Raw genomic sequence first — 24,348 nt, 5'->3', positions numbered from 1 at the left:
GTTTTCTTGAAAAGTCTACATTTATTGGGGGGGGGGGGGGGGGGGCATAATGTTGTGAATGCAGAACTCCAACAGCAACAACTCGTATTTATTTAGCACCTTTAATTAGCCCCAAGACACTTTACAGAATAGAAGCAGGAGGAACAACAACAACTTGTATTTATATAGCGCCTTTAACGCAGTGAAACGTCCCAAGGCACTTCACAGGAGTAAAAAAAATTTGACACCCGAGCCGCACAAGTAGAAATTAGCGCAGCTGACCAAAAGCTTGATCAAAGAGGGAGATTTTAAGGAGGAAAGAGAGGTAGAGATGTAGAGAGGCGGAGAGGTTTAGGGAGGGAGTTCCAGAGCTTGGGGCCTCGGCCACCGATGATTGACTGATTATACTCAGACAAAATTGAGCCATGGCGGAGAGTTGGGGGTGGGGGAATGATTGAGGCTTGGGATAAAAGATGAAATTAGAAGAGGTTTTTAAAGGAGGGAATGTGGGGTGCGGGTGGGTAGAGTGGTGGAGAGGTCTCTGGAAGGAGTTTCTGGATGAGCAGCACCTAGACAGCTGAGTTCCATCACAAATAGTGGGCGGAGCGAGGGGGTGCCACAGGAGGCCAGAGTCGGAAGTCTAGCGGCCGTGGGAAAGAGATTGGAGGAAGTTACACTTGCAGACAAATGTAATGTGTTGGGGACAGGGAGCCAATGCAGGCCTGAGAGGGCTGGCATGCTGGATGAACAGAATCGAGTGCGGGATAGGATACCGACAGCTGCATTTCCGACAAGTTGATGTTTAAGAATATAAGAACGTAAAAAATAGGAGCAGGAGTAGGCCATACGGCCCCTCGAGCCTACTCCGCCATTCAATAAGATCGTGGCTGATCTGGTCATGGACTCAGCTCCACTTCCCTGCCCACTCCCCGTAACCCCTTATCCCTTTATTGTTGAAGAAACTGTCTATTTCTGTCTTAAATTTATTCAATGGCTCAGCTTACACAGCTCTCTGAGGCAGCGAATTCCACAGATTTACAATCCTCTGAGAGAAGAAATTTCTCCTCATCTCAGTTTTAAATGGGCGGCCCTTATTCTAAAATCATGCCCTCTAGTTCTAGTCTCCCCCATCAGTGGAAACATTCTCTCTGCATCCACCTTGTCAAGCCCCCTCATAATCTTATACGTTTCGATAAGATCACCTCTCATTCTTCTGAATTCCAATGAGTAGAGGCCCAATTTACTCAACCTTTCCTCATAAGTCAACCCCCTCATCCCCAGAATCAACCTAGTGAACCTTCTCTGAACTGTCTCCAAAGCAAGTATATCCTTTCGTAACTATGGAAACCAAAACTGCACGCAGTATTCCAGGTGTGGCCTCACCAATACCCTGTACAACTGTAGCAAGACTTCCCTGCTTTTATACTCCATCCCCATTACAATAAAGGCCAAGATACCATTGGCCTTCCTGGTCAGTTGCTGTACCTGCATACTATCCTTTTGTGTTTCATGCACAAGTACGCCCAGGTCCCGTTGTACTGCGGTACTTTGCAATCTGTCTCCAATTAAATAATAACTTGCTCTTTGATTTTTTTTCTGCCAAAGTGCATGACTTCACACTTTCCAACCTTATACTCCACCATCTGCCAAATTTTTGCCCACTCACTTAGCCTGTCTGTCCTTTTGCAGATTTTCCGTGTCCTCCTCACACATTGCTTTTCCTCCCATCTTTGTATCATTAGCAAACTTGGCTACTTTACACTCTGTCCCTTCTTCCAAGTCGTTAATATAGATTGTAAATAGTTGGGGCCCCAGCACTGATCCCTGCGGCACCCCATTAGTTACTGGTTGCCAACCCAAGAATGAACCATTTATCCCGCCTCTCTGTTAGTTAGCCAATCCTCTATCCATGCTAATATATTACCTCCAACCCCGTGATCTTTTATCTTGTGCAGTAACCATTTACAGACCTTGGACGAAGGGATCCCAGGAAGGAGGGCATTTGAGTAATCGGGTCTGGAGGTGATAAAAGCATGGATGATGGTTTCAGTATTGTGCGGGTATGGGTGGGGAGCGGGCAGGCTAAGGTCGTGGCAGAGATGGAAACATGCAACCACGATGATTGAGTTTGAAGCATGGAGGTGATCAGCACATCAAGGTTACGCATGAAGTAAGTGATAGATCAACAAAATACTTATTGGAATCGATCCCAACTGCAGCCTGTGTAATTTATGGCGATTATTGGATTTATAAAGTAAATTAGAATTATACAACACAAAGTTATACCTGTCAGGAAAGGATGAACAGGCTCGGGCTCCTTTCTCTTGTAAAGAGAAGGTTGAAGGGTGACCTAATAGAGGTCATTAAAATTCTGAAAGGTTTTGATGGAGCAGATACAGAGACAGTGTTTCCACTTGTGGGGAAGAGCAGAACTAGAGGTCATAAGATAGTCACCAAGAAATCCAGTAGGAAATTCAGAATGAACTACTTCACGCAGAGTGTGGTGAGAATGTGAAACTCGCTACCACAGGGAGTAGTTGATGCGAATACTATCAATGCATTTAAGGGAAGGCTCAATAAGCAAATGAGGGAGAAAGGAATAGAGGGTATTGATGAGGAAAGATGGGAGGAGTTTCAAGAAGAGCATACAGCTGAATGACCTGTTTCTGTGCTGTATATTCTATGTAATTCAATGTAAAAGGTGATCTTTCGGCCCATTATTCCTGTGCTGACTCTCTGAAAGGCAATCCAATTCGTGCTACTCCTCTGCTTTTTCCCCATGGCCTTGCAATTTATCCTATTTCTCATCTACATGCTTCCCCTTGGCGACATCATCTGAAAGCACGGAGTCAGTTTCCACATGTATGCTGATGACACCCAGTTCCACCTCACTCACACTTCTCTAAATTGTCCACGGTCTCTAAATTGTCAGACTGCTTGCCAGACATCCAGTACTGGATGAGCAGAAATTTTCTCCAATTAATTATTGGGAAGACTGGTGCCATTGTTTTCAGTCCCCGCCACAAACTGCGTTCCCTAGTCAATGGCTCCACACTGTTCACAACCTTGGTGTCATATTTGACTCTGAAATTAACTTCTGACCACATAACCGCAGCATAACTGCCTAGTTCCATTTCCGCCCCGCCTCAGTTCATCCGCTGCTGAAACCCTCATCCATGCCTTTGTTACCTCTAGACTTGACTATTCCAACGCACACTTGCCTGCCTGTGTCCTAACTCGCACCAAGTCCCGCTCACCTATCACCCCTGTGCTCGCTGAGCTCCATTGGCTCCCGGTTCAGCAACGCCTCGATTTCTAAGTTCTCATCTTGTTTCCAAATACCTCCATGGCATCGCCCCTCCCTATCTCTAACCACCTCCAGCCCCAACCCCCTCTTTCCCCCCCCCCCCCCCCCCACAACCGCAAGATATTTGCACTCCTCTAATTCTGGCTTCGTGAGCATCCATGATTCTAATCGCTCAACCATTGCCTTCAGCTGCCAAGGCCCTAAGCTGTGGAATACCCTCCAAAATCGCTACACCTCTTTCCTCCTTTTAAGACGCTCCTTAAAACCTATCCTTTTGGTCATCTGCCCTAATTTCTCCTTATGTGGCTCGGTGTCAAACCTTTCTCTTAAAATACTCCTGTGAAGCAGCTTGGGACGTTTCACTATGTTATATAAATACACATTGTGATTGTGTGTATCCAGTTTCCTTTTGAAAGACACGATTGAATCTGCATCCACCACCCTTTCAGGCAATGCATTCCCGATCATAACAATTCTTGACCCAACAGCTCCTTTCAGATTATAATCATGAGGCTCAGTTAGTAACATCTGATTAATCAGCTGTTTAGGCCATTCCCTGGTGATGGGCAACCAGAAGAACTGTTTTAATTGTGTATCTAGGTTAGAAAAATAAGCGTGAATTACACTGCAGGAAACCAATATTTGGAATTCTGGCACATCTCCAACATCGGGGAACGTGGGTGGGTGAATTTGATGGGTAGTGCAGTCAGACAGCCATTTATCAGCATTGCTATTTATTCTTGGTTAAAGTGACAGAGTAATGCAGAGGAAATCCTGCGGTTGTTCTTGCGATATTTTGGTTAGCTAGCACTGAGGCTTTTCAACCTAGTCGATGCGAATATTTTGGCACTTCTGATGCAATGCCACATATTTGTTCCTGTCTTTGTTCAAACTGAGATGTTTTCTTTGAAGACTGCTAAATATAGTTCCATATTTCTCTGGAGAAAGTGGGCTGTATGGTATCTCTCCATTCTCTGGGATTGCCATCCATCAGTAGTCATCCTTGGTCATGTTGGATGGACACTGTTCCACAATCTTGTGAAGGAAGTGGGGGGGAGGGGGGGTGGTGGTGTGGGGGGGTGCAACTGGCTTCAAGGAGCATGAGGAAGGAAGTGGAGATATAACTAGTGTTATGGGGTGAACCGTGTTCATTCTGTTAGTTGCCGTTTGTTTCTGCTGATAAACTCCAGCCTAGTTGAAGGGTTAATATTTTGAGATTTCAAATAACAGTGTATTGATATTTGATTTCTCCAAGATAATAGGAGACTATTTGATGTCCTGTTACTGACTGCTCCATTTTTGATCGGGGCCCAGAAGAGGCGAGGGCCCAGGGGCAGCACGGGCCAGCCCACACTGCGATCTATGGATGGTAGGAGCATGTGTGCGCACTAGGTCCGTGCAGCAGAGCTTGGTCTCCATTTGTCTTAGTTGACCCGTGCCACTGGATCAAGACCTAGCCCTGTCAAGCCCATGTGGTGGCTGGTGTGCAACGGCCACTCCACGTTAAAAGAATCCACACACAGACATCTTCCACCCTTCAATATGTAGTTTGGTACCTAGAATGTCTGGTCCCTCATTGAAACACCTGTGAACTCATCCCTTTTTGGTGTGGAAGCAGGTCATCCACGATACGAGAGACTGCCTAATACTATACTATAATACTATGGGGTGTTGGAAAGATGAGTTGATGACTGCATAGATACTTGGTCACAAGATATCTTGGAGCCAGTCATGACCTACTTTTCTTTCACTTGCTAAAAACATAATTGAATGCTGGTTTTAATTGATGTAATCTTTGGATTTATGACTTCCTATTGCTCGCTCAAGTTACTAATGTGAAAAGTGAATGCCCTGGATTTATTCTAAAGCTGAAAGGCCCCAATCATGCTGCTTGACTTGATCTTAAAGCCACATTCATACACTATGATGCAGTGTAATGGATACCTTTAATTTTGTTAAATTCAACCAGAGTGTTCTTTCTTGCACGACCTGAACGCGGGCTAATAGGGCCAGAAGTACTCCAGTTAAAGTGAAAATCCATGACTTCACCCAGTAGGGTATACCAGTGCCTCAATTTGTGATAGCTTTAAGAAATGATCAGGAACATAGGTTGCCGACTGCTAGGTTACAAGAATATCCGGGAGGATTGAGTGCATTGAAATTTCAACGTCATATTGCTAGGAGTAGTAAGACACAGATTTTCCTGTCGTTCCCAGTTCAGGAAGCTTCCAATCTCCACCGTGCTATCAGTCTAATGTAAGCTACAACCAGTTCCCTGATATGGACTCCTGTTTAAAGATACAGTGAGTCATGGCAAATTACAGAAACCATGCTGCCGATAATTAAAATGACTGATTCAAGATAGCTAGATTAACCGCTTAATGCATTAATTATAGCACTAATGTAACTTTTTTTTATTTATGCATAACCAAAATATATATATAAAAAATATTATATGACTAATGGGACAGGGATTCAGTGAACTCATTAGTTGTGTAAAACTCTTTGACCATGTCATATACCTTTTATTTTGTCAAACCGGCAGGCTGTGATTTGTATCTGGACAAGGAAGCCTTTATATCTGGACCTAGTTTCTGGTATATCTTCCTCCTCCCACCCCCCCCATGAAAATCTTTGTCCTTCGTTCCCCTTTCGCCACTCGCCCATCTTCTTTCCCGCAGCTGTTGGTTTGCTGAGGGACCCAGCTCGAGTTTATCTTCCTTTTGGCTTTGCTCACTTTGCTCCCTCCATGGGCTCGCCCCTCCATGGGCTCGCCCCTCCCTATCTCTGTCATCTCTTTCAGCCTCACAACTCCCACGAGATGTCTGCGCTCCTTAAACTCTGCCCTCTTGAGCATCCCTGATTATAACCGCTCAACCATCAGCTGCCTGGGCCCCGAGCTCTGGAACTCCCTCCCTCAACCTCTCCGTCTCTCTATCTTTCTTTCCTCCTTTAAGACACTCCTTAAAATCTACCTCTTTGACCCAGCTTTTGGTCACCTGCCGTAATATCTTCTTGAGTGTCAAATTTATCTGTTGTGTCTCATAACACTGCTGTGAAGCACCTTGGGACGTTTTACTACATTAAAGACGCAATTATAAATAAAAGTTGTTGTTGTATATCCCACTTCTGCACGCTGCATTGTGAACTGACTGAAAATAGATCTAAGCAACTGGCAGTTCACGGGCAGTCCTCTCCGTTTGATTATCTAGTCAATGGCCACCAAGGCATACGTGGGATCTGGTGGCTGCCACTTACTCGGGAAACCAGCTTTTAAAGCCTTGGCTGTGCTGAATTATCAGCATAGCTTGGAAGCGCCGCAATTGGGAATGCTATAATTTCAAGTCTTTTAATAGAAAAAAAAAAATCCCTTGCAGTTTGTGTAATTGGAACTTGTGATACTGGTCTTTTTTTTTTTCTCCCTCCTACCATATTTTGGATAATTTTTTTCTTTGGAAGCTGGGTTTGCTTCCGTCCTGTTTATATCAACTGGGTGCTGTGTTTTCTGGCAGGCTTGCCTGGAGAATGATGTTGACAGTCTTGGTAGTGGACAGAGGGTCGATGGTGCCACGTTTGCTCATTTCAACACCTCCAACAGCAGCTTGCCAAATACAGCGACTGTAACACAGCACATTGACCACACAGTACAGAATGAAACCCTCTCCCAGGTCTGTCTTGTGCATTATTTTTATATATAAATATGCTCACTTTTCTGTTAGCTGCAGCTTGCTTTTTGTGTGGCTTCTGATTTTTAAATGCATGCTAATTGATGTTGATGATTTCACTTTTCAGTGCGACACCCTGTAAATATAATCCTGATCATGGGAATGAAGTAAAATTAGACCTGCATGTGCAAGAATGGGTATGGTTGTGTACTAAAGGCTTTTGAGAAATCTGGTGGAAGAATAGAGATTTCTCTTGCAGTAAATCCTTATCGGAACTTCCCATGCCCTAACTAGATATGTCATTTTAAATGCTAAAGTGTCACGGGCAATGTTCCCTTTAAGCTGCGTGCTGCACAGCGATCTGCAGATCAATGGCGTTCTAAAGGCAAAAACCATGCCTGCGTGGTGATTTGAATGGGCCGCGCACCCCAAAAAAATTAGCGGGAACTTTGGTCGTGGGACTGGGCAGCTCTTTCGTTGCTATGGAGGATAGTACTTGAACCACCCAATATCATCACCATGTTTCAATTGGACATTGGGAAGACCGAAGCCATTGATTTCGGTCCCCTCCACAAACTCCGTTCCCTGGCCACTGATTCCGTCCCTCTCCTCAACTCCTGTCTGAGGCTGAACCCGACTGTTCGCAACCTTTCTGTCATACTTGACCCTGAAATGAGCTTTCGACCACGCATCCACAGCATAACTAAGACTGCCTATTTCCACCTCCGTCACGTTGCCTGTCTCCGCCCTTGCCTCAGCTCATCCACTGCTGAAGCCCTCATCCATGCCTTTGTTACCTCCAGATTTGACTATTCCAACGCACTCCTGGATATGCTACCTGTCAATCAGTTGCTATGATCACCCACAGTGATGCCGTTGTTACCTTTAAACGTGGCTATTCGAGAACACAACTTACCAGCCTCCCACATTCTATCCTCCGTAAACTCGAGGTCACCCAAAACTCGGCTGCCCGTGTCCTAACTCGCACCAAGTCCTGATCACCCATCACTCCTGTGCTCGCTAACCTACATTGGCTTCCGGTTAAGCAACGCCTCGATTTCAAAATTTTCATCCTTATTTTCATCCTTATTTTCAAATCCCTTCATGGCCTCGCCCCTCTCTATCTCTGTAATCGCCTCCAGCCCCCCCCCCCCCCCCCCCGAGATATCTGTGCCCCTCTAATTCTGCCCTCTTGAGCATCCTTAAATATAATCACTCAACCATTGGTGGCTGTGCCTTCTGTTGCCTGGCCCCAAGCTCTGGAACTCCCTGCCCAAAACCTCGTTGCCTCTCTACCTCTTTCCTCCTTCAAGACACTCCTTAAAACATACCTCTGTGACCAAGTGCCTTAGGATGTTTCACTACTTTAAAGGTGCTATATAAATACAAATTGTTACACCATATACTGCACCCCTGTTGCCCTTGAGTGCACTTTTCTTGTACACGGAACTAAAAGACCAGGCCTGTACCTGACGGGAGGTGCAGAAGGGAATTGAAACCTGAGCAGCGCTCATTGTATTCACACATAGCTCTGTGAATGCTTGGAATTTCAATGAAATTCTCTGCCGCACAGTCTTCTCATAGGAAGCCCCCTCACTCATGTCCCCTGTTTTGATCCGGCAGTCTAGTTGGGAAAATCGCCTATTGCCGAAATTATTCCAAGGAAACCAGTGGTGTGTGAGGGCTTCTCTTTGCACAACCTAAATTTTAATTTTTACCTCTGTAGATGTTGTACCCGGCAGCACGCGAAGACCAGTCTGAAGAAAGCAGGTAGGAGCACACTCGGGCTTTCACTGGCCAGTCTCTCTGCTGCGCTTGTCACGAGGCCATCCTCGCGTAAAATTCTCACACGACCATACGGCGACCGTTGTCTTTTCACTAATGAGTAGCGGACGCGTGAAAGTATGCCTGATTGTACCGGGAAAAACCATCCGGCAGGGTGACTGTGGGTCTTGTCCTTCCGAATGTGGGTTGTGTCTATTGAGAGCATTTGGAGCTCGAAAGCACGAGGGTGAAATGCTAACAATCAAAGATTCGTCACCAGTGATGGGAGCAATCTAAGAAATTGAGTGCCGCTATATCATGCAAATTAAGGCATAGTGACTTTGACCCGACACTATTTCGGAGCTAATTTGCTAATTAAACCCAGGGAGGATGCTGCTTTCTGGTTGTTTGAAGAGTAGATATTGTCCTTGTTGTGCATGTGGTTCAGAAGATTTTTTTTTTTCTCCTTTTCCCCCCCCCCCTCTACTCATCGAATGATGTTGATTCCTTGCTGCGGTATGGTTCATGGGTGCTGGCTTGCCCCCTGGTTCCTTGACCAAATGACCATCGTTTACCTGTGAGCCATGCACGTAACTTCTGGCAGGCTATTTGACAGCGGGAGACAATCCATTCCAGCCCAATCCTCTTCTCTTCACACCAGCACACTTCCAGCAGGGCTTTCAATTGGGATTTTGGAATCCTGTCTGACTTTTCTTTTTCCTAACCCCCTTCTAACTAAGGGTGGGTGCTGAGACTGATCATCAGGTAATTGGACATCAAACCTGGGACCATCGTAGCTCAGCTACTCGGGATAAACTCGCTCAGCTATTGGCGGAGCCAGTTTTTAAAAACAGTTCTATTTTGTTGTCTTACAGAGGCGTCTCTTCCACAGAAGGCCTTCGGCAATTGTCTGCTCAAATAAATGGCTTGGTGACTCAGGTAAGGCTGTTTTCATTAAGCTGAATTAAAAAAAAAATATATTTTCTAGAATACCAAAGCAGTAAATGCTTTACTAAGAAATGAAAAGACCATTTTTCCCCCCTTTTATTATCCTGTGCGAATGTTGTTGAGCCCTGCACTTATGCAACAAGGAAGCAGGGTCCTCCTTTGGATATGTTACCCGCCAATCAGTTGCTATGATCGCATTGATTCTCCCTTGGTTCCCTTACCCACAGTGCTGCCTTTGTTACCTCTAAACATGGCTATTCCAACACACACCTGGCTGGCCTCCCACGTTCTATCCTCTGTAAACCTGAGGTCCTACCTCGCACCAAGTCCCGCTCACCCATCACCGCTGTGCTCGCTGACCTACATTGGCTCCCGGTTAAACAACGCCTTGATTTCAAAATTCTCATCCTGGTTTTCAAATCCCTCCATGGCCTCGCCCCTCCTTATTTCTCTAACCTCCCCCTGCCCCACTACCCTCCGAGTTATCTGCGCTCCTCTAATTCTGGCCTCTTGCGCATCACTGATTTTAATCGCTCCACCATTGGTGGCCTTGCCTTCAGCTGCCTAGGCCCCAAGCTCTGGAAATCCCTCCCTAAACCCCTCTGCCTCGCTATCTCCCTTTCCTCCTTTAAGATGCTCCCTAAAACCCACCTCTTTCCCTGCCCTAATATGTCCTTATGTGGCTCGTGTCAAATGTTGTTTGATAATGCTCCTATGAAGCGATTTGAGTGTTTTACTATGTTAAAGGCTATATATGTTGTTGATGCGGCTAAAATCAAGAATTTCGGCAAGTGGAGAAAATCAAACCTCCATTCCAGCTTTGCTCTTGTATTTGGCCCAGGAATTCAAGGTAAAGGCATGTCTGATGGACTACTCCTTCCTCCCTCTGGATTGTAACCTTCCTCACCATCCCTGTTTTTGTGTCTCTGTTGCGCACACCCTCTCTCTCCCCCAGCCCCCAAGCTACTACAGTCAGTGAGCCTTTGAATTTTCCCTTGTTTCTCCTAAGCTGCCAATACATCATCCTACATACGGTGCCTTCTCCTGCCTCCTCACTGTTTTGAAATCGGGACGTGTGGCATTGTTTCCTTTTCTTCAACTGCTCATTTCCCAGGCCTTCAAAACAAAAACTATGGGGCCAAGTTTTGGCCTGAGTTCCTGTTTTTATGGAGCAACTGGTTTAGAATGGAGTATCTGAGAAATTGCAATTCTCGGCATTTAGTTTGCTCCAGTTCTAGTCAGTTAGAACAGTTTCAGTTTGGAACAGATTTTCTTTTCAAAAGTGTCCGGCCACTTACGCCCGTTTTGAAAGTTTAGGCAGTGAAAACATACTCCAAACTAACTTAGAATGGAGTAAGTGTACATTTTTGTACGCTCAGAAAAACCTTGCCTACACTTAGAAAATCAGGCGTAGGTTACAAATTAGGCGTAGGAAATGGGGGGGGGGGGGCGGGGTTTAAAGGGAAGTTTACAAACATTAAACACTTCAGTTTTACAAATAAAGAGCCATCATCAATAAAAAATGATAAATGCATCAATAAATCAACCAATAAATCAATCAAAAAAATTAATAAAAAATTTAAAAATCAATAAATAAAACATTTTGTACTCAGACTGCAGCACCGGGAGCCCTCCAACAGCGTGTTGGGACGGGGCCCCCCCAGTGTGTGTATCTGTGTTTCTGTCAGTGTCTGTGTTTCTGACAGTGAGTGGGAGGGAGGGGGGGGGGAGAGGGAAGGGGGAGGTGGGGGTGCTGAACGGGCCCGGCTCACAAGATGCCGGGTGGGCAGGACCCGCCGAAGAGGTTAAAGGTAGGTGGCCGGGGGAAGCCGCAGCTGGTTAGGGGGGGGGTGGGGGGTGGAGAAGGTCGGACCGGGAGCTGGCGGGGGGCGTTGGAGCGTCGTCGGAGCAAGAGCTGGGGAGGGTGGTCGCGGAGCGGGAGCTGGGGGGGGGGGGGCGTGGTCGTGGAGCGGGGACGGGGATGGGGGGTGGGGGGAGGTTGTCGGAGCTGGGGGAGGTGGCGTCGGAGCGGGAGCTTGTGGGGGGGGGGGGGGGTCGGAGCGGGAGCTGCGGGGGGGGTGGGGGGGGGTGAGAGCCAGCTGGAGCCAGAGCAGGGGTGCAGCCTGATCCTCGCCGCCCCAGTGAGGCCATTCGGCCAGGGCTAGGGGCTGCATGCTTCTGGCCCCTCCCACACAGTTTCGGACGCCTGGAGCTACTGCACATGCGCGCCCACTGTAGTGTGCCTGTGCAGAGGTCCCGGCACTGATTTCAGTGCAGGGACCTTGCTCCGCCCCCCCACAACTCGTGCTGCGCTGTGCCGAGCTGCAAAAGGACCTGCAGGGAGCCGGAGAATCTGCAGATATTTTTTAGGCGCACTTTCGGGCGCGAAAAACGGGCGTCCAGGTCGGGGCTGTGCCGTTCTAGGCGCGGCCCGAAACTTGGGCCCTGTGGAAGTACTTAGCTTAAACTTAGCAACTGACGACATGCTTTAAAATTCCCATAACTTACTACTAACTGCAGTGTGGTGCAACAGGCTGCAGTCTTCCGACTAAAAGCCAATTGGTGAAACAGAAAATGTTGGAAATACTCAAGGCAGCACCTGTGGAGAGAGAAACAGAGTTAACGTTTCAGGTCGATGACTCTTCATCAGAATTGGAAATTTGACCTGAAACGGGGTAACTCTGTTCCTCTGTCCACAGACGCTGCCCGATCCGCTGAGTATTCCCAGCATTTTCTGTTTTTATTTCAGATTTCCAGCTTCCGCAGCATTTAGCTTTAGTTTTCCAATTGGTGAAATATGGCTGCTTCGGCCCGAGAAATACTTCCCAATTATTTATGTAACCTGTGGGGGGACACAGACATTGAACTAATCCCCCTCCAGCGCTGTCAGTATTTGCATATTGTGTCCTGTTTTGAAAGATGACACACTAATCTGTGAGTTCGTGTGTCAGTTTATCGTACCTCTTTTGTTTAAGCCAGAGCTCCTGCTGTCCAAAGTCCACTCTCCGTGTGAAATAAAACAGAAAATATTAGAGCAGCGCAGCACGTCTGTCCATACCTGTAAAAGAAAGCTCAGTGTTTTCAGGGTGGGCCATTAATCTAACCTAGCGTTTCCAGGATGCGCTGTTTTTATTTTGGATTCCCAGCATTTGTACTCTTTCATTGCAACTAAGCACTTTTAAAAAAAAAAGTCAGAATGAATTACAAGACAGTAATCCATTTGGGGGTCAAGTGACTAACTGCTTGACCTTCACTTTTACGACTAGGCACCTGAACTCCTCCACTGGATTACCAAGTTGCAATTCACTCCTCCCCATCCAGGATTCTTTTATATATCCCAGTTTTTAAACAAATCAGATGACGATTCAACATAATTGTTGGAAGCACAGGCTGGCAAAATCTTTCTTGACTCGGAAAAGGCATTTAAGCGGCAATTGCAATGAAGAGATGTAACCTGCTACTGCTTGTGGCGATTGCGTTACGAGTTTTAACTTGCCAGTTGGAGTGAAACGATGATTTTGTTTCCCTCCCCCTCTCCCTAGACTACTTATGTGAATGGTGAAAGTGCAGTTTGTACTGCCAGCCCAAAAGAACTTGAGGTAAGGTGATACGAGAAGGTTCATGTGCTGAGGATGCGATTTTAACGTAGGACAAGAAAACTGTAGAATAAAATTTATCGCATTTTGTTCCTAAATTCTGAGGGCCTCTTAATATCTTCTGAGCTTCTTTGTATGATTTTGGAGATTCTCCAATTGCAAATAGATTTCTCTCTCACCTGCTGCTGCTGTGTAGAATGTGATTTATTTGGATGGAAAATGGCTTCGTTTTGCTACAGATTAGATCCCTGTGAAAGCTTCAGGTTGACAAAGTTCTGAGGAGCTGATGATCAGCCCCACGATTCTTAAAACGTAGAGGCTACTTGACAGGAATAGGACTGCTGCAGCATTTGTTGCACTGTGTGAGGTTGGTTTCACAATTCTATACCTTGAGTCAGCCTGAGTTACGTGGCCTCCTTCAATGAGTGTAAGCCAGTATGTTCCTGTCAAGTTTTCTGTTTATACAACTGGTTCTACTTTTGTTTACCCCCCCCCATCAAATTTGGTCACTTGTCCCGAAGGCAGGCGTTTCCTGGCTGGTGGTTCTACTTGGACCAATCGCTTGCCGTTATTCATATGTGAGCTTTTGAGCTTGTTCGCAGGACATTTGACCCCAGCCCTCACCTGACCTCCAGGAGGCAGCACTGAGCAGCCAGATAATGGTGGCATGAAACTACTTATCTCCTGCGTAACGGCCTATTCAGCATGGACCGGGATCGAAGCAGAGAACCTCCTGGCCTGTATGGCTCGGCACTCGATGTACAAACTCACTGTGCTGTTGGGGAGCCAGTCTGAGAAATCAGCTGTGCTGTGAGATTGCTGCTCGGTCGGGCTGGGTATGTGTGAACAAGAACACTTTTTTGAGCAGATTGGTATATTTGAGTCGGGTGCAGAGGGAGGGGGCGATGCTTGAATTTTTCTCCGGTTCAAAACCACAACTTGAACTCCAGCAATCGCAAGCTGTTGCTCTTTATCTCCTCAATACAGAAATTGTTGTTGCTGCACCGATAATTGGTCATATTTCGCCGTGGCGAGAAAGCGAGTTCTGTCTGACTTCAAAATATCTCTGCACCAGTTGTATAAATTTTAGTTAATGTGATTGCAGATGGATAAAGTGATCTGTATATGATTGTGGCTTGTAGCTAAATAAAAAGTAAATGAAACTGTACTGTCGGTCAGGATTAAAGCATGCACTCCTGTGTCCTTGCATTACTAAGCACTGTTTAGATGTCTGCACTTCCTTTTTATAGTGTGTCAGGTAACTTCATGCTTCACTGAACAATTCGACCAGTCACAAAATCCTTAGCACAGGTCTGAGAACTGGAAGATTTTTATTACATTCATTGGTTCGTATTCAGATTACTTGAATCAACCCTACTCAGTTTATATTCTGAGTTTATTAAAAAGCTGTAAGATCCACACTACAGAAAATAAATTTCATCCTGATTCCCCTCTCTTTCCTCTGCCAGTTTTGAGGTAGGAATGATCTGTCACTCCCATACCGCGTGGAAGAGGAGTGTCCTGTATTTGGATCAATGCGAGGTTTGGGGCAATGCCCCTCCGACGATTAATTCCATTCAGAAATGGCCATCTTTGATAATTGTATTACCTCCAGTTTGTAAAGACCATCACCATCCTTGGCACTCTTGATGATATTTTGAATTATGTTCCATCGCAGCCTCCTCGGAAATGTCTGGATGTTGCTGATTTTTGAGTTCCAAGAATCCCACTGAGCTTAGAATAAAGATTTGAGTTAAATGATGGATAATAAGAACTACAAGCTTTTTAAAAAAAAAAAAAATTACAATTGTGCCGTGCCGTTATTGCTGCTTACGCTTGTACAAGACTGACAAAGCTTATACAAAAGCTGGACAAATATAATGGGTATTCAGACAGGCCGAATGTAGCTAGTTTCAAAAACTAGCTGTGGAAAGGCCATAATGCAGAAAAAGACAAAGGCAGATATTCTTTTTTTTTGTCCCAAGCAATGACACTGGAGGCCAACCGGTGTTCTTAAAGCTCCAACATTAGATGTTTTTATACATGCAGCATTTCAAAAGTGAGTAGCTAATGGTTCAGAGATGGCCCACCATCCCAATCGGTTGGCTATTTTTGGACTCGACAGCTGTCTTATCCAAATGCAGACGGCAGCTGCATCGAGCTTCTGTTCTGGCATAAACCCAGATATGTAGAAATCTTCATTGACTCTAGTCTACTGGAGTGAAAAGAATATAGAGCCATCCTATCTTTTTAACATCTTTAAAGGCAACTTGGTAAAAGCCAAGAGCTGTCCTGGTGATGAATACTGGAATTTTTTTATTTTGTAAGTTGAGTAATGCCATCCCACTGATCTGTCCAGATGTTGATGCTAATAAATTGCCACCACAAGATAAACAGGCATGGTTGCTGTAAGCATCACATTTATTATGAATTTGAATGAAGAAGTGGTTGACGCACAGAAAATTGTTTTGAAGCGTCTGTCCAATGACGTCAGTGACCTTTATTCTGAAGGTCCTGATAGCGGCACCGTGTTAAAACAGAAATGGATGTTAAAATGCCACACATACGAACAACCTCGACTTGCAACCTGAATACCCACTTCATGTTTTTCCAAATTATTCAGCTATCGTCATCTTTAAAACTTTTTTTGTGATATTATCAATGATAAACTTAACATGCTGAGTCTGATGACCATGCTATTGATAGAGTATTGTCTTGCCCTAGTCTAGTGTTTAACTATCTGTTTCCTTTCCAACTCTCCAACCAAAATCCAGAAATCTTAGAATTGCAGACAGTACTGACTCTTGATTTTAAAAAAACTTCTCAATATCGTCAGCCCTTAATTTGAATTGAGCAAGTTTTGAATTATCTGTTGATTCAAATTAAAATAATTTGAAAACGATGCTCTTTAATTAAAATTGCTTAATTTGAACCAATAGATAATTCAAATTTTTTTTCAGGCAAAACAAACAGCCATGAATTAATAGGAGCAGACTGTACATCGAACAGAGAAAGTTGCAAGCTTATAACCCTTTTAAGTTTTTTTTTAAAAAACTGAAACATTTTAGCATAGTGGATTAAAAGTATCCAGCAATCCTTTTGGTAAAGGTTGCAGTGGCAAAATAAATTCCTCTGAAGGACTGATGCAGTTTCATTTACCTTTTCAGCATGCGCTGGTAGAAACCAACAATAACTGTTCACTTTTATTAATTTAACTTTTCTTTCATTTTTGTTCCTCCACTTCACTCTCTCTGAATCTGCATGTGCACGCAGACACGAAACCAAGAGCTGACTGTAGCCCTTGACTCCAGCAATTTATCAAATAAAGAACTATGTGCAAAGATAGAGGAATTGGTAAGGGAATGTGGAGTTTGATGTAGCAGCATATGATATCTAGGTGCCTCTGTGCTTTTCCGCTTACTTAAGTTAAGCCGCCCAATAAAAGAAGTTGATCAGTCATCATCAAATATCGCGGCTGAAAGCAAAGTTGCTTCTCTATTATAAAGATTGATTGCGTTATCGTTTGCTCCAGGTTCCAAATAGTATTAAATGAGGGACGTAAGTAGGTATTTGTGTCTGTGATGCCTATACATTTTCTCCTACTATTGTAGTCTCAAAGATTGAATGCAATATCACTAGGTTTTCCATTGGATGAGTGATCTGTTCTACAATACCATTTGTACTGTTCTGGAAAGACCCCCATTTTGTTTCATGTGTCTTCTCCCTCCTCTCTTTCCTCTCTTGACCCTTTCCCTCTCCCCTCTCTCTTTTCCCCTGCCACCTCCTCCATATGCAACAGCAGTTTTTTTTTCTTGGGGAGCGAGCCGTGTTGCAAACCCAGATTATTGGGTCTCGCAAGACATGAAATACTAAAACTAAGGAGACTGACTTAATTTCCTTGCAAAAACTCCACGCAGGTTTGATACGCAGAGGTTTTTTTTCTTTGCACAGTAGTTGTCTGTATTAAAAATACTCTAAAGCCCCATTTTGAAAGGCACTGTAACTGAATGTCACAGTGCAGTCAGTCACAACCTGTTACATACCAGTTACTGAACAACCAGTTTTTTCTCCCATGTATTTGGACAAACTCTGCTAGATAGAATTTAAAAAAAAATGCAAAATGCATCATTTCAACAGGATAGTGTTGCATTGAACATATGGACTCATACATTATATAAAATTATGTGAAGCCTTGACAGAGTGGATAGGAAGGACCTATTTCCCTTAGGGGTGTCAAAAACCAGGGGGCATAGATTTAAAGTAATTAGTGGAAGGATTAGAGGAGAGTTGTGAGATTTTTCACCCAGAGAGTAATGGCGGTCTGGAACTCACTGAAAGGATGGTACAGGCAGAAACCCTCATCGCATTTAAAAATACTTGGTTATGCACTTGAAGTGCTGTAACCTACAAGGCTACAGACCAAGAGCTGGAAATGGGATTAGGCTGGATAGCTCTTTGTCAGTCGGCACAGACATGATGGGCCGAATGGCCTCTTTGTGTGCTGTAAATTTCTATGATTTTATGATTTGTAAGCACAGTTTTGCATGTGATATTTCCACATGCAATAACAGAGGCATGAATAGGAACTACACAGAATGAAAAGGCTATGGGGCATGGGAGAGAAAGGGCCATTTTAATCAGGCACCCATCATGTGATGTTTGTCTTCTTAAGAACTGATCCTCTATTTAATCTGATATCCTTTCTCATATCGAGGCTACTTTGGCATAATGTTCAAGCCTCTTGACCAATCCACACCACAGAATAGTCTCAATACATAATTAGACTTGGAACAAATCTTTGCTGCATTTAACCCTTTTTTAATGTGGCTTTAATGAATGGCGCATCCGGTTTCAGGCTTTGTTGGCCCCATTTCCAACTATTCTCACTCAGCCGATCTCCAAATACAGACACACCTAAAACATCAACTTTGCTGTATGAATTTGTCCAAACCTTTGAAGTCACCAGTTTCATTCATGGCTGTTAGAAGAACATTTTTTTAGCTAAATTTTGTTTTTTGTTCTTGACCTTCACAAATGCCAGCATTGTTCCTGTGATTTGGTGTCGGAACCTCTTTAAATTATAGTTATTGATTCCTACCCAGAAATCTGTCCTGCACCAAACTCAAAGCAGCAAATCCTGATCTGGCCAGAGCACTGTTTGATGCACTCACTCCTGTTGGTTTGGATTGCCATTTCCTTTTCCAGTTCCTTGCAGTCTGTCTATTTATGTGCTCAATTGTTGTCATTGCCGAATGAATGTAATGGTGCTAGAATTCTCATTTTATGTTCCTGATTTTGCACTTGGCACAGATACACATTCACTGGGGCTGTTTGAGCAAGGCAGCAAGTAGAATTGTGGTGCCTTCCTCCTCGACAGGGAAAATGTATCCCCCTCCCCCAACCCCCGAGGCACTCTGGCATAACTTCGAGCGGCCAAAAATTCAAATATCAGTTCTTGTCAAGATCTCTATCCTGTGACCGATGATGATTTTATGCTTCTACAAAAATACTTTCAAGCTACAAAAATCAAAAGGTACGTTTTCTGAAGGAGGATTGTAATCTTAGACCTTGGTAACACTGCAAGTTGGAGGGTCAGTGCAATTGTCTGAAATTCAGATTCTGATGTTTAGTGTAATCACTACAGATGAGCAAATGAGAGCCAATGAAACTCCAATTGGAGGCTTTCTGCCTGGTTTAATCTGAGCTGTCTGTGAAAGCACAGACCCTTAATTCAAACCCAGGACTTGATCTAACCAAGGCTTTGCATTTCATTACTACCACTAACCATGATTTAATTGCCAACTTAAACAGGTGCCTGCTTTTGCTTTTGTGTGGGGTCACTTAAGGCACGATCCCGTTGAAGGGTGTGCCTTTTACTATTCAGGAGACACATGGGCAGCATTGTTTACAGACTGCATCTGACTGCAAAGCTTTTTGTTGAACATGTCAACCATTTCTAACCTGCAGTGTATGAAAAGGAAGCTAATCTATGAGAAGCAAAGCTGCGGAGGTTTGTGAAGAATGGCTGCTGATGCTAACAGCACCAGACTGTAGTGCTTTTCTGACACATTGCCTCATGTCAGCTTCTAGCAGCCTGCTACTGCTGTATTACCTAAGGCCATTTCTTCTCTCCCTCGACTGCTGCTGTCTGCATCCAGTCTCGTCAAACAGCTCCATGTTTCTATCCTCCTAACTTGTACACATCTCACCAATTGCATAGTGTGTGCATGCACATGACTGCTTTTAAATCTAAATCCCATCATGGAAAATCCACGTACCCAATTGAAATCTGCTATTCCTTGTGATCAGTACCATCTACAAGATGCACTGCAGCAACTCGTCACAGCTTCTTTGGCAGCACTTCCCAAACCCGCAACCTCTACCACCTAGAAGGACAAGGCAGCAGGTGCATGGGAACACAGTCACCTGCAAGTTCCCCTCCAAGTTACACTCGATCCTGACTTGGAAGTATATCATCGTTCCTCCGTCGCTGGGTCACAATCCTGGAACTCCCTCCCAACAGCACTGGGGGGGGGGGGTGGGGGTGGGGAGTACTTTTACAACGCGGACTGCACCACCTTCTTGAGGGCAATTAAGGGTGGGCAATAAATGCAGCGATGCCCACATCCCATCAACAAAGTTTGAAAAAGTTGAACCCAAGATATATCAGACACTAATTTGCAGAAATTGTGAATGAAGCTAAAGGGGAAAGTAGCCCTAATTTAATTTAAAAGCCAACTGTTCAAATAAACTTCAATACCCATTGTAGCAGTTTCTTTAAGTCTAGTTTTTTAATTTTGTTATTTCAAAATCAAATTCTGTCCCAGCTTGTGCTAACTCTCCTGCTAGCGTCTTGCTGCATTTAATCAGGTTCATTGAGACTTCTAGTCCCAGATACTCATTAACGTTTGTTTCTGAGTGAGGTGGGACTTCAGCAAGTGGTTAGATTGGATTCTGCACCAGGTCCTAGACTTTTTTTTGTCCTCCATAGCTCTTATTTAGAAAGTAAAGAAAACTTAGATTTATATAGCGCCTTTCACGATCTCTGGACATCCCAAAGTGTTTTACAGCCAATAATACTTCTGAAGTGTAGTCACTGTTGTAATGTAGGAAATGCAGCAGCCATTTTGTACACAGCAAACAGCAATGTGAGAATGACCAGCTAATCAGTTTTAGTGATGCTGATTGAGGGATAAATATCGGCCAGAACACTGGGGGATAACTCCCCTGCTCCTCTTCAAAATACAGCCATGGGATCTTTTATGTCCACCTGACCACTCCCTCAACACGGCACTGGGAGTGTCTTCCTAGAATTTTGTCCTCAAGTCTCTGGAGTGAGACTTGAACCCACAACCTTCTGACTCAGAGGTGCGAGTGCTACTCACTGAGCCACTGCTGACACATCTCACTATAATCAGTGTGTAGTGAATAAAATCCTTTGGAATGCACAATTCACGTACATTCGTAGTAAACTCTTTCATTCAACAATTATGTTGTGGGGTGGGTGTGTGTGTGCGCGCGCGCAACTGTTTCAAATCACTGAACCTCAATCCGACATTTGCACCTTTTTAAACTGCATTACCAAACACGGCACTGCCTTTCTGTAAATGACTCTGCTGAATGATTTGGACTTGAAGCTTACGGTCTTTGGCCCCAACTTTCCACATGATTTGCTCCTGATTTTTAGGAGCAACTGGTGTAGAACGGAGTATCTTAGAAATCGGAATTCTTGTCATTTAGTTTGCTCCAGTTCTCGTCAGTTAGAACAGTTTCACTTTGGAACAGAATTTTTTTTTCAAAAGGGGGCATGTCCGGCCACTTACGCCTGTTTTCAAAGTTTCGTCAGTGAAAACTTATTCCAAACTAACTTAGAATGGAGTAAGTGAAGATTTTTGTATGCTCGAAAAAACCTTGTCTACACTTTAGAAAATCAGGCGTAGGTTACAAATCAGGCGTAGGGAATGGGGGGGGGGGGGGGGTTTAAAGGGAAGTTTACAAACATTAAACACTTCAGTTTTACAAATAAAGAGCCATCATCAATAATAAATGATAAATACATCAATAAATCAACCAATAAATCAATCAAAAAAAATTAATAAGAAATAATTTTTTTTAAAATCAATAATAAAACATTTTCTACTTACCGACTGCAGCACCGGGAGCCCTCCAACAGCGTGCTGGGATGCCCCCCCCCCCCCCCAGTGTGTCTCTATCTCTCTCTCTCTCTGTCTGTCTGTGTGTGTGTGTCTCTCACTCTCTGTCAGTGTCTGTGTTTCTGACAGCGAGGGGAGGGGGGGAGCAGAGGGAGGGGGAGAAGGGGGAGATGGGGGAGATGGGGGGGGGAAAGAGAAAGGAGATGGGGGGGGGGGAAGAGAAAGGAGATGGGGGGGGGGAAGAGAAAGGAGATGGGGGGGGGGAAGAGAAAGGAGATGGGGGAGAAGGTTGCGGGGGAGGGGGAAAGGAGATGGGGGGGGGAGAGGCAGAAAGGAGATGGCGGGGGGGGAGAGGGAGAAAGGAGATGGGGGGGGGGGAGGGAGAAAGGAGATGGGGGGGGGGGAGGGAGAAAGGAGATGGGGGGGGGAGAAGGTTGCGGGGGAGGGGGAAAGGAGATGGGGGGGGTGGAGAGGGAGAAAGGAGATGGGGGGGGTGGAGAGGGAGAAAGGAGATGGGGGGGGGGGTGGAGAGGGAGAAAGGAGATGGGGGGGGGGGGGAGAGGGAGAAAGGAGATGGGGGGGGGGGGAGAGGGAGAAAGGAGATGGGGGGGGGGGAGAGGGAGAAAGGAGATGGGGGGGGGAGAGGGAGAAAGGAGATGGGGGGGGGGGAGAGATGGGGGGGGGAGGGAGAAAGGAGATGGGGGGGGGAGGGAGAAAGGAGATGGGGGGGGAGGGAGAAAGGAGATGGAGGGGGGAGGGAGAAAGGAGATGGGGGGGGGGAAGGAGGGAGAAAGGAGATGGGGGGGGGAAGGAGGGAGAAAGGAGATGGGGGGGGGAGGAAGAAAGGTGATGGGGGGCGGTGGGAGGGAGAAAGGAGATGGGGGGGGAGGGAGGGAGAAAGGAGATGGGGGGAGAGGGACGGAGAAAGGAGATGGGGGGGGGGAGGGAGAAAGGAGATGGGGGGGTGGGGGGGAGGGAGAAAGAAAGGAGATGGGGGCTGGGGGAAGGAGATGGGGGGGGGGTGGGGGGGGAGGGAGAAAGAAAGGAGATGGGGGCGGGGGGAAGGAGATGGGGGAGGGAGGCTGAACTGAACGGGCCGGGCCCGAGACTTCGGGCAGGGCCCGTCCCCAGCACCAGATTTACAGGTAGGTGGTGTTGGGTCGGGTCGGGGGGAGCACGGATCGGAGGGAGGTCGGTTCGGTTCGGGTCGGGTAGGGAGGTCTGGTCGGATCCAGTCCGGGGATGGGGGAGCGGGAGTCCGGTCCGGTCCGGGAGGGGGGGGGGCTAGCGGGAGTCGGGTCGGGTCCAGTCGGGGGCGGGGGGAGCGGGAGTCGGGTCGGGTCCGGAAGCGGGAGTCGGGTCGGGAGGAAGCAGGAGCTGCCGTGGGAGGAGCCTTATTCACGCGGCCCCATTGAGGCCATTGGGCCAGGGCTAGGGGCTGTGTGCTTCGGGCCCCTCCCACACAGTTTCGGGTGCCTGGAGCTACTGAACATGTGTGCCCACTGTAGCGCGCATGTGCAGAGCTCCCGGCACTGTTTTCAGCGCAGGGACCTGGCTCCGCCCCCTACAGCTCCTGCTGCGCCGCGCCGAGGGCCAGAAGACCTGCAGTGAGGTGGAGAATCTGGAGGGTTTTTTTAAGGTGCACTTTGTGGCACGAAAAACGGGCGTCCAGGTCGGGACTGCGCTGTTCTAGGCGCGGCTCGAAACTTGGGCCCTTTATTTCATTCCTTGTATGGTTGGCTTTGAATCAAAGTAGAATTAACCACCACTTAGAAAATGGAGCCCTCCTTTCGGTTTATGATGTTAACTGATCAACTTCTTGCCACTTTGTATGAATTTTCAAACCACAGTAAGCTGCATGGACTATTTCACATTTTCATTGTATATATGCTCATGACTGTCGTATGTTGCATGATTGCTCGAACTGTGAACTAATTCTCTGCCGCGTACCGAAACTGATCCTTAAAATGGCTGCCACCTACCTTTCGCCCAAAGCATGTTCAGTGTGTTTATATTCAAGCACAATAAGCTGAAGATGGACTCCTTGACCAAATGCCTGAAATTTAAGGGATGGGGTTGTAGATGGAGAAGAAACTGCAGGAAGACAGGGATTCGTGACTGATACTATCTTGCGACATCACTAAGGCGCGCACACACACTCAAGATGGCTCCAATCTGGAACTTGTCAAGTGACCTGGTCACATGATGCTTTTATTGTACAGCAGTAGTTGCATTACCACAGTAGTCCACGAGGTGGAGCTATATATTACACTGACGGGCATGGGTGGGAGACTGGAAGCAAGGGGAAGGAGGGACACATTGGAGGCAGAGGTGGTCTGTATCTCGATGCCAAAGAAATTCATGAGCTCCTTGCATTTGGTGTTTGGGTTCAGTGTGGAGGAGATGAGGGAGAAAGGTTGAAGGAGCCGGTAGGTCACATGCAAAAGGGAAACCTGGGGTTATTTTTGCCCTCCAGGGTGATCTTGGATTAGTCCGTGGGTTTGGCTGAGGGAGGAGAGTGAAGCAGAGTAGTGCTCTGTGTGGTCAAGCCAAACCTGGTGGTGAGTGGCTGGGCCAGTTGTACACCAGGTGCATTCAAGTTTGTACTCCACTGACTCGAGGGAGAGAACATGTCCTGTACTGCGGGGAATGCCAGGAGGGATATGGCGCTTATTTTGCTAGGAACAAGGGTCATAACACCATTCCTGTTCGAGAAACTGAGCCTCTTCCATCTCGTTGTGAGCAATACCACGGGAGATCTGCTGGTCTGTGGAAGTAGAAACATAGAAAATAGGTGCAGGAGTAGGCCATTCGGCCTTTCTAGCCTGCACCGCCATTCAATGAGTTCATGGCTGAACATGCAACTTCAGTACCCCATTCCTGCTTTCTCACCATACCCCTTGATTCCCCTAGTAATAGAAGTGTTTGTGTTCTTC

The 24,348-nt window shown here is 46.0% G+C and overlaps 1 protein-coding gene across 7 annotated transcripts in view; it reads left to right on the top strand.

Moving 5' to 3' along the window:
• golga2 (golgin A2) overlaps positions 1–24,348 on the top strand; it is a 122,748-nt gene that overhangs the window by 21,338 nt on the left and 77,062 nt on the right. For 2 of the 7 annotated variants that reach the window (XM_070863757.1, XM_070863754.1), the window contains 5 exons: positions 6,799–6,954; positions 8,678–8,721; positions 9,591–9,654; positions 13,206–13,262; positions 16,533–16,613. In XM_070863757.1, coding sequence (XP_070719858.1) covers positions 6,799–6,954; positions 8,678–8,721; positions 9,591–9,654; positions 13,206–13,262; positions 16,533–16,613 — 402 coding nt within the window. The remainder of the gene's footprint in view (positions 1–6,798; positions 6,955–8,677; positions 8,722–9,590; positions 9,655–13,205; positions 13,263–16,532; positions 16,614–24,348) is intronic. The other 5 variants (XM_070863760.1, XM_070863759.1, XM_070863755.1 and 2 more) reach the window with 4 other exon arrangements.

Source organism: Pristiophorus japonicus, chromosome 20 (genome assembly GCF_044704955.1).
Source record: "Pristiophorus japonicus isolate sPriJap1 chromosome 20, sPriJap1.hap1, whole genome shotgun sequence".
NCBI classification, from domain to species: domain Eukaryota; kingdom Metazoa; phylum Chordata; class Chondrichthyes; family Pristiophoridae; genus Pristiophorus; species Pristiophorus japonicus.
This window is presented reverse-complemented; position numbering and strand designations above follow the sequence as displayed.